This window comes from Pteropus alecto, unplaced genomic scaffold (assembly GCF_000325575.1).
Source record: "Pteropus alecto unplaced genomic scaffold, ASM32557v1 scaffold7, whole genome shotgun sequence".
In the NCBI taxonomy this organism is placed as follows: Eukaryota; Metazoa; Chordata; class Mammalia; order Chiroptera; family Pteropodidae; genus Pteropus; species Pteropus alecto.
In genome coordinates this window covers 30076417-30086531 of record NW_006494614.1, presented here as the reverse complement: position 1 = coordinate 30086531, position 10115 = coordinate 30076417, and the positions used below count along the sequence as shown (strand labels likewise).

Below are 10115 nucleotides of genomic sequence, written 5' to 3'. Positions count from 1 at the left end.
CAGAGAATTTGTGATCTCAAACTCTCTTTGGTACAAAAGTTCATACTATAAGTAACATACAGTAGAAGTTCTCTCATATTATTTTATAAGAAATCTGATTTTTCCAGTTTTAAAAATCACCATTGTATAGCCAAACGATACAAGTTTGAACCTATTATTTTTCTCAGACTTTTCAGAAATTTTTCATTATTAGGACTAAAAAAATTTTTTTTTTGGACAGGAGCTTCCTATATAAACAGGAAGAGTCTGTTGAATAGTGTCATGGGAATCAATGGTCATATGGTATTTTATACTCTGAGAATTTAATCTTTTACTAATTTTTCAGTTAATTAGACGTTTTTTCAGGAGGTACTTGTCTCAGTAGAAATAGAGTATTTGGAATTGCTGGTTTCATATACAGATGTGTTGTCATTTGGCCATAGGTATTACTTTTTGCTTGGTAGAAAGGGGACAGGTAGTTAAGTAGCTTTACTACCGGTACTTTTTTTAGATTTCTGACTTGGTTAGTTAAGCTAAATCGGTTATTCTTTGCAGCAAGGTGAGCCTTTAAACTAATTTTGAGATTTGAATGTGTCATGGTTTTTGCCCTATAAAATCTCTCTCCCCCTAAGCATCAGGGTTCCAGCACAAACATTTTTATTACAGCTATGATATATAAAGATTTATATCTTTATAGAGATATTTAAAAATATTAATAGCCTTAATTAACACCCTTGGCCCCCTTATCCTTCATCAATTCTATTTTATAATGTATTCACCCTCACCTTTTTAAAACTTGCCAAGAAACATGGATCTTTTCTAGGAATCCTAATCAGAGAAGCCAGATAGAGACTCTTTTTCTTAGACCTTTTACATTTTATTTACAAATACATGTGCATTCTAACTCAAGTCTAATGTCTCAAAGATGCACATATAACTTGTTACTTAAACATTTTAAAGAAAAGAAAGGACGTATTGATGTCTCACTATGTGCCAGCCAACCATGCTAGCTGGTTTTTATATTCCTAGTGTTTAAAGATGTTTAAAGAACTTACACGTTTTATTTAATTCTCTTTACAACACTGTGAGGTAGGGTGTGTTAGATTACCCTATTTTATAGATGAGAAGCAGAGATCTAGAAAGGTTAAAATATGCTACCTGTGGCTACACAAGTGGTTTTTTTTTTTTTTTCACTATCACTGACAGAAACACCTGATTTTATGATGTAGATAGAGTCCAGTGCGAATTATTGTCTCTAATCTCATCCTTGAAGAATGAAGATAATGAGAGCCATTCTGCTGCAGTCTAATGACATTTGCAGAATCCATGTTAACGATACCAAATATGAGAATTAAAAAAAATAACATTCAGGAAGATGGGTTTTTTTTTGTTTTTTGTTTTTTTGGTTTTAATTTGATTGTGGGTTGTGGTACTTTAAAAAGTAGGCTGATTGTATGTGAAACATAGCCAAGGAAAGTGATTAACTTCGTAAGATCCTTAGGATCTTTTGTCTAATTAAACAAGCCCCATTTTCTTTTTTTCTGACTGTAAAAATGCAGTCTCAGTATGATGAGCACAAACTGAGTTAAAGGAACCATGCAAGCACCCTTTTTCATTTATCTTGTGTGACATTGCTCCCTGCTTGTAATACATTCTCCATAAGATGAAATAAGTATGTTTCTTGTTTTTACTACACTGACCATACATTTTAAGGGCTTTTTGTTTGTTTTCACTTTCCAAAGTGTTGGGTTATTGTATCTACCTCAGCCATATTCCTTGATGACTGAATTTCTGAGTTACTATTTTCCAATATTTAATTGGTGACAGCTATAGCTTATATAAAAAATTCTGTGGGTTCTTAGTGATCCGTTTATGTAATAGGACTTGACCATATCTTGTAGTTTAGTTGAAGAACATTAACTTGATTAATGTAAGATTTTCTTTTCGGGGTTTTTGTTTGTTTGCATGTCCATTTTAATGGGTTCAAAATGATTTCATGTATCCTCAGAAATATTAGAAGTATGTGAGGTGACATACAGATGGAAGTCAAATTAATATTTCTTCCATATGAAATCCCAGATTGCAAAAATGTGTACTTTTCTCATTAAATGATTTAAGTGACTAAAGTACAAAATATTAAAATTTTATAGTTTGATACCGTTAGCATGACTACTAATGCTAAATCATTTTTCTTTAATATTTTAAAAATTTTATTGAATGTTTTGGGGTGACATTGGTTAATAAAATTACATAAGTTTCAAATGTGCAAGTCAACAATACGTCATATGTATATTGTGTTCACCACCCAGAGTTAAATTTCCTTTCACCACCATCTATTTGACTGCCTTTACTCTCATCTACCTCTTCTCCCCACCCAAGATTTTGTTTTTAAAGACACAGTTTTTTATATTCAGTTGTTTATAGTTCTTAAGTAAATTAAACATCCTCTTTGCAGTTTTATATAAAGCATTAACTTACCTAGAATATTTTTTCTTAGGTAATGCAAAGATGAACTTGAGCATAAGTTGTTATATATTAGCAAATCCAAATTGACAACAGATTTTACTGTGCGTCAAGATAATTTTTGTTGAATCTGAACACTCTCCTTGGACTGTCTGGTTTATGGGCCTAGGACTTTGTTGCATCTCTTTGGTTTGTGTCTTTGTTTTGGAATGAATAAGAGGCATTAAATATAGTTGGTATCTATATATAGAAACATACCAAATACACAGATTTTAAAAGCCTTCTTAAAGATTGAGTATAAAAGTTCACCCATGCTGTTATATCTATTTGACTTATATTCAGTTATTTAAACCCTGATTCAGTCACTGTGTGTGTGTGTGTGTGTGTGTGTGTGTGTGTGTGTATTTTTATATATAATCACTGATAGTACCATGGTTCAAATTTTAAGTGACTTTTGCAATACCTGGTCAGTCATGGCATTTTTACAAAGCCTTAGGTCTCTCATTATGAAAGCATGTAAGACATCAGGTAAGTGAGTTTGTGCCATGCAGGGGCATTGTTAATTTAATCCTTTGGTTTCTATAGAGATGAATGCATATGATTTTCAAAATGCAGGAGAATTTTATCTGTCACCATTTTTTAAAATTGTAAGATGATTTTATGCAAATGAAACTTTGGAGTTTATTTGCTACATCCAAATAAACATGCTAGGTTTCAAATTTTTTAGTTTTTTTAAATACTTGAATTTTCTGTTTCCTCGATGTTATATTACAATAACTTTTTCAAATAATGTTTTTGAATATAGAACTAAAATTGAATTGCTTGTTTCATTAGTTTTTATTTTTCTTGAATTAAGTGATTCAGTAATCATTTAAAAAAAAAACTAAAGGGAAAGTGATGTACTACTTACTAATAAATTGTAATTAGTAAGGTTGAGTATGAGAATTGAGTTGTTAAAAAATATTGGCACAATAACTTTTTTCAGAAATACATTTGCATTTATTGATTCTGCCTTACAGAATGTGACAGTGATGATAACCTGGGTATAAAAAGTACTCCAATAGAAGAAGAATTCAGATCCACAGAAGGTAACGTAATGGAATTAATCTTTTCTCTACTTGACTGTATCTTTATTTAAAAAAATTTTCCCCTCTTACCTGTTCATCCCTTCTACTCTCCCCTACCCCTGAATTTAAAAAAGAGTTGTTTCCTCTTTCAAAGGACAGTTTGCATATAAGATGATATAGGGATGATACCAGTTTAGGAAGCTAGATCAGGAATCAGCCAATTATGGCCCTTGGACCAAATCCAGTCCACCACCTGGTTTTGTAAATAAAGTTTTAAGTATTGACTGTGCTGTTGCTTTCACATTGCAAGAGCAAGGTTGAATTGTTGTGACACAAACAGTATAGACTCTCCTACCTCCCCAAGCCTAAAATAATTATTTTCTGACTTTTTGCCAAAAAATCTCTAAACTCCATGACTAGAAGATTTTGTTATCCTAATTTTGAGTAGTATTAAGAATATTAAAAGTTATACAGTGGAACTGTGAAAGCAAGCACTTATATCTAAATATTAATGGGTTTCTGTAAATCAAAATTTTTTCCCTCTTTGCAAAGGAAAAGTTACATATTTTCTCCCATAAGTTAAAAAGAACTTTATGTATTACTTCACAACAAATAATTGACTGGCTATACCACTATATTGTTGTATCATATGCTCATTTTTTTTCTTTGGTTTTTCCATAAAAGATTATGTGCTTTTTAATAACCATGGGAAAAAAATGAAACAATGGATTTTAGAAAATACTTTATGCTTCATTGAAGAAGTTAAAACTATTAAATTGGCATCTGTGGCATAAAGGACAAAAGTAGGAGTCATAACATATATTCCAATATAGTCTTTGTTGTTAGAGATTCGAGAGTGGGAATGTGGAGACTAGAGAGGAGAAAAATGTGGCTAGACAAACAGAATGGCCAAGCTGATTTGTTTTCTGTGTATTTGTTTGACCTTTCATATAATGAAATTAATTTGACCAAAAGCATACTAGAACTTTATGCTATTAGGAGTTTGGGAATTTCAGTCTGGCAGTAGAATTGATTCATCCATTCAATGAAGTAGAAAACTCTGATCTTTCTCTCTTATAGCCGGAATCCACTGGTTAAACAAAGTTGGCAGTAAACCTACAGCCTAATTGGAAGCAAGTTTTTTGACAAACTTGTTTTCCCCAACATGGTCTTTCAAGGTCTAGCACAATGCTTAGCAGCCACATAATGAGTTAAATGAAAGAACTTTTGTAAGTTTTAAACAAAAACTGCCAGCTAAGTTGTTTATCAAGGCCACTAAAAGATAAACAACATTGAGCAGCTAAGTAGTTAAGACTTTGCAACCTTTATTTGCCACCCATGACTAATCCCATGGAGAATGCCAGACAAAATTATAACTTTTAAATAACCACACTTGGGAAGCCTTCACAATTTTATGGGTTCCCTAGCTAGCCCAGGAAATCTGAGATGTGTATAACTGAATATATACCAGAATTTCTACCATTTTATTATCTATGTAATTTTATAGTTTGGAAATTTGGAGAGGTTTTATATTTTTGTAATTCTTTAGTTTGGAAAAAGGATTATTGTTAAAGGATTCAAGAGTTTAGACTTTTAACTAGTTATGAGATATGGACATAATGCATTAATTCTAAGAAAAATCAAAGGAGTGTTATGTGTGTGTTTTCTTTCATTTCCTGATGCTTTATGTAAAATAAGAGTGAGAAGCACACAAGATTCCATATAAGTTAAGGAATCTGGTCTCCTCTGCACTTCCTTTAAAACTCTCTCCCCCCACCCCTCCTTTTTACCCAACAAGATCAAGCTCAAATATCATCTCCTAGTTGAATCATATATATTGCCATTCTTGTAGGCAATTTTGTATGGTCAGTGTCTCTCCTAGATTTTTCATCTTTAAAGAGACCTAACCACTGCCTCTAGGCTCCCTCTGTACCATACCAAGTGGCATTATGGAATTTGTCCTTGTCTTTCATTTTCACTGGACTGTGAGCAACTCAAGGAGAAGGATCATGTTTTATCTTTTTTTCAACAGCACCTAGCACAGTGTTTGGCACTAAATAATTGTTTATTGAATGAATACGCTTTAATAACAAACTTAAAACATGTTAGAGCTACCAAGACCCATTTCTCTATAACTGGATAAAGGAAATTAAAACAGAAGCCATTTGGCTGGGAGAATAGTGGATGATTTTGTTGACCCTGCGCCATGAAGGCAAAGTGATGTTTTATTCCAGACCTAATTGCAAAACTCAAAAAGTTGAAATAACTTCTCAAATCTCTCTTCCTTCCTTCCCTTCCGTTCCCAACACAACACTGTAAATGCCTGACAAATGGTAAAAGTCAGGATAAATTTGCACATGGCTTTTTGCCTTGGGAAAAGGTAGATTCCCTTATTTGCCCTGCCCCCCTGCTCCCCTGCCCCCCGTCCCACACACACACCATGATTAGTCTTATTCTTTAGTCTCTGTAGGCCAATATCAGATTCTAACTACCCAGGCCAATCATAAAGTTCTAATATAACCTATTTTGTATACCAGATGTGAAGTAGAGCACACATGATGTGGTGAAGAGTATAGACTTTAGATTTGGACTGCCTGGGTTAAAACTCAGCTCTTTAATCCAAGTTAAAGAAAGCAGATGACAAACATGGACCAGAGCAGAGAGAATGCTGGTGTTTATGAATTTACCAATTGCACTTTCTACCAACAAATGAGATTTTCAAAGACATGACTTCAAATCTTGCACTCAAGGCTGGTGGGTCAGAGTGAAGCACTCAACTAGAGAGCGAGTCCAGTTACTTGAGGACAGATACATTGGAATACAAGGTGGTTGTCTTTACTCATTGCTGACATGGTAAATATTCACATGAAGAAATTAAACACTAGAAAATCAACATCTATCTAGTGGTGCTGATATACAGGAAGAGAGAGAAGAGATCAAAGACAGTGATCGTTACATTTCTTATTTTATATTAGCAAACTCTGGTAGATGTTAGCACCTCATGTGAGTTTGTATATTGTAAGTCTACTTTCTGAGAGAAGCATTAATTCTGTTTAAATCTAACTCCTATTCCACACTTGCACCCATGTAACTAAATGTGACTGAAACAAAACACAACCATATTGACTATTCTCACTTTAAATTCATGACACTGACCTTAAGGGGCCCTTAGTGGTGATGGTATTCTGCTTCCCTAGTCCTTTCATTCTTCCACTCTTCCCACCTTATCTTCTCTCTAAACCTTCAACATACCCCAACCTATCCCTTTTCTCAGCCATCGCCTTCACTTCCTATTTCACTGAGGAACAGAAGGCATGGGAGGCTCCCACTACCACATCTCCTTACTTCCTGTATTGGGGCCCATTTCTCTCCCTTCACTGTATTACTGTGGATGAACTATCCTCCTCCTGGTTAGGTCATCCCCTCTGCTTACATTCTGTATCCCATCTCATCTTGTGTGCTTAAGGAAATCAGTCCAGCAGTTCTCCCTTCTCGCTCCTGCAGTGTCATTTTTTCCCTTCTCTACTGGATCTTTCCCATAGATACATATTGTGCCAGAGTTGATCACACTCCTCCTTCAAACACGTTCCTCATCTGGCTTCCAGAACACCCCACTCTCCTGGTTTTCCTCCTACCTCACTGGCTGTTCTCTCTCATTCTCTTTTGCTGGTTCCTCCTCTCCTCAATCTAGGTCCCAGTCTTGGAAGTCTTCTCTTCTATACTCACTGTCTCAGTGATTCATCCAGTCTCAACATCATCTGTGAGCTGACAACTCTCTCATTTCTCTCTCTAGCCCAGTTTTCTACCCTAAACTCCAGACTTAATATCCAGTGGCCTACTTGACATCTCTGCCTTGTTGTCTAATGGTCATCTTCCATTTTACAAGTCCAAACTGAGCTCCTGCTCTTCCTCCAACTCCACTTCCCCTCTAGTCTTCCTTTCTCAGGGAAACACAATGCTACCCTTTCAGCATCTCAGGCTTGAAACTCGAGTCATCCTTGAGGCCTCTCTTTTGCTCATTCCTTACATCCATTCAATCAGCAGACCCTCCATCTCTTTCTTCAAAAGAGATCCAGAGTATAATTATTCCTCAGCACCTCCACTGTTTCACCCACCCCAGCTACCTCATTATTTACCTAGATTACAGCAGAAGCTTCCCAAATGTTCTCATGTTTCCTCTTGCCAGTCTTTTTATTTTTAACCTGATATTCTAAGACACTCCTGTATGCATGCCTTCCTATCTCACTGAGGGAAAATAAGTTTTTAAATTTGCCTGTACCGCCCCTCTGATATTTCTTCCTACCAGCCTTAACCCTCCAGCTCCCCTGACACCTTGCTGGTCCTTAAGTTCATCAATTCCATGCCTGCTTAGGGATCTGTACTAGCTGTTCTTTCTGCCCAGGTCTCAGTGTGGCTCACTCTCTGTCGCCTTCAGGTCTTTATTTAGGTGGCATCTTCTCAGTGAGAACTTCCCTGATAACTCTGTGACCACTGCAGCCCACTGCTTTTCCTTTTCCTCCTCCTGCTTTTATTTTCCTCCTTACCATTTACCACTATCTAATGAATTACATATTTAATTATAGTGTTATTTTCTATACTCTTTGCTATCCACATAATCTCCACAAGGGCAAAGATACTTATCTGCTTTGTTCCCTCCTATCTGTGCCCAAAATGGTGCCTAAGACAGTACCTGACAGATTTTAGTGCAAAACTAGTTTTTGAATAAATATGAGATGAACCTTAAAATTTTAGACTGCAGAGCATGGGCCAGCTTCTAGAAGAGATGACGACCCTCCCAGGTGTAACAGCCCATGAGGCCTCTTAGTTCAAAGAAGGGAAGTCAAAAAGGAAGTAGCCAGAAAAAAAAAATTCCAAGAAAATATTTTCTCTACAGTTTTTGTGTTTTTCTGAAAATCGAATACTTTTATATAGTGATTTTATTTTTAGAATAATGACTAAGGTATTTTAGTATTTGTGTATTACTACCTACCTTCATTCTCCCCAAATGGTTTATAAAATTTTGATAATTTTTAGATTTTATTTTTAAAAATCATAGTTCCAGATTAAAATTCCTGTATACTTGGGAAAAACATTACAGTCTCACTTCAAAACGAAAAATTCGCCTCTATTTCTGCCTCCTGGGACACTCACAGAGAGAGGAGAAACAATTCTGTGCCTTTTTCCCATGTGGTCTTCTCTTTGTTGATCAGCTGTAGAATTTCTTGGCCATGTCCTTGCCCTCTAGCAAAGCATGAGGTCTAGGAGGGGTGCAGGCCCTGTTGGGAACTTGTGTTTATTTTTGTAGAATAAGAAACAAGAACTCATTGGCCTCCTTGCACAAAAGTATCATGATAGGAGGTAAGAGCCACTTTAAAGATCTAGCTTCCCTGGACTTTGAGATCCAAAACGGTAGTACTAGTAAGTGTTCAATATTTTTTTGTTGAAAGGTAAATTAACATTTACCAGAATTAAGAATAGTTTTGTTTTTAGCTTTGTTTGCCTACGTTCACCACCCATGTAAGTCAAATACACATTCGTACTTAACCAAGGGAGAGTGAGACTCTGAATAAGGGAGAGAGGCTAGGAGGGAAATTATCTAATCTCATAGTTGCAGGTTTCTACATGCTGTAACCTAGTATTCATAACTAGACTATTAGCTAGAAATCATTTCTTTCCTTTATTTCCTCCTTTTATTTTTCATATGATTGCACAAGTAAATAGCTATGATCTATCTAATATTTGGATATCCAGCACTTCCTTTCCTTTTACTCCCTTCGGCAAATGTTTTTTCATGTTCGTATTCCATCTTAGGTACAAATTCTTCTCTAACAGTTAATTGTAGGAAACAAATCTTTTCCTTGGTAAGTAAAACATCTTTAAACAACCTACAAATGAGTCATAAGCTTCCTAGACTTCAGTGGGAGATTTACTCCTGAAGTCTTCAGAATATGTATTTTCTTTATAAATATGTAAAACAGTTAATGAATATATGATAAAGTTTAAAAGTCCCTTAAATGATTTGCTGAACTGAACTTTGAATTAAGGAGTTCATTCAGATTGTCACTGTTAACAAGACAAACAGGTAAAGAAAACAGTTTGGGGTGGTGAAGGGAAGTGTCATTTTAATGTGTTGGTCTGTTTAACTGTTTATATATCACTACCCATGTCTAAAATAATAGCTCATAGAATACAGAATTATTATCAAATTACCTACTTTGAATATCCATTGAATACAGACACTTCAATTAATTTTTTCACAATATTGGTTGGTTGTTAGATTAAATCAACAAGTTCTTTTGCTTTTAAGTAAATAAAAGAAAAATAAAGTCAAGTCAAATGATGTTAAAAACTATTGTGAGAATGAAAAAAGCATATTTAGGGATTTTTAAGACTCAAAAGGGTGCTTCCTAAAGTAGGAAGGAATGTCTTTAGATTCTGTGACTTCTTAGATTAACTCCTACATTAAAACCCACATCTTATGGTAACACATTTTTTCCTGGGGAAAAACAGTAAATAAGAACATTTAATTAGATCAGCATTTGGCACCATTTTACATCCAGTTGCTCAAGCAAAACTTGAGGCACTCATCCTAATTCCTCTCTTTCC

At 35.0% G+C, this 10115-nt stretch overlaps 1 protein-coding gene across 1 annotated transcript in view; it reads left to right on the top strand.

Annotated features, from left to right (window-relative positions):
- ZNF451 (zinc finger protein 451) overlaps nucleotides 1-10115 on the top strand; it is a 71010-nt gene that overhangs the window by 55993 nt on the left and 4902 nt on the right. Inside the window, exon 14 of the mRNA XM_006926417.3 lies at nucleotides 3462-3530. Coding sequence (XP_006926479.1) covers nucleotides 3462-3530 — 69 coding nt within the window. The remainder of the gene's footprint in view (nucleotides 1-3461; nucleotides 3531-10115) is intronic.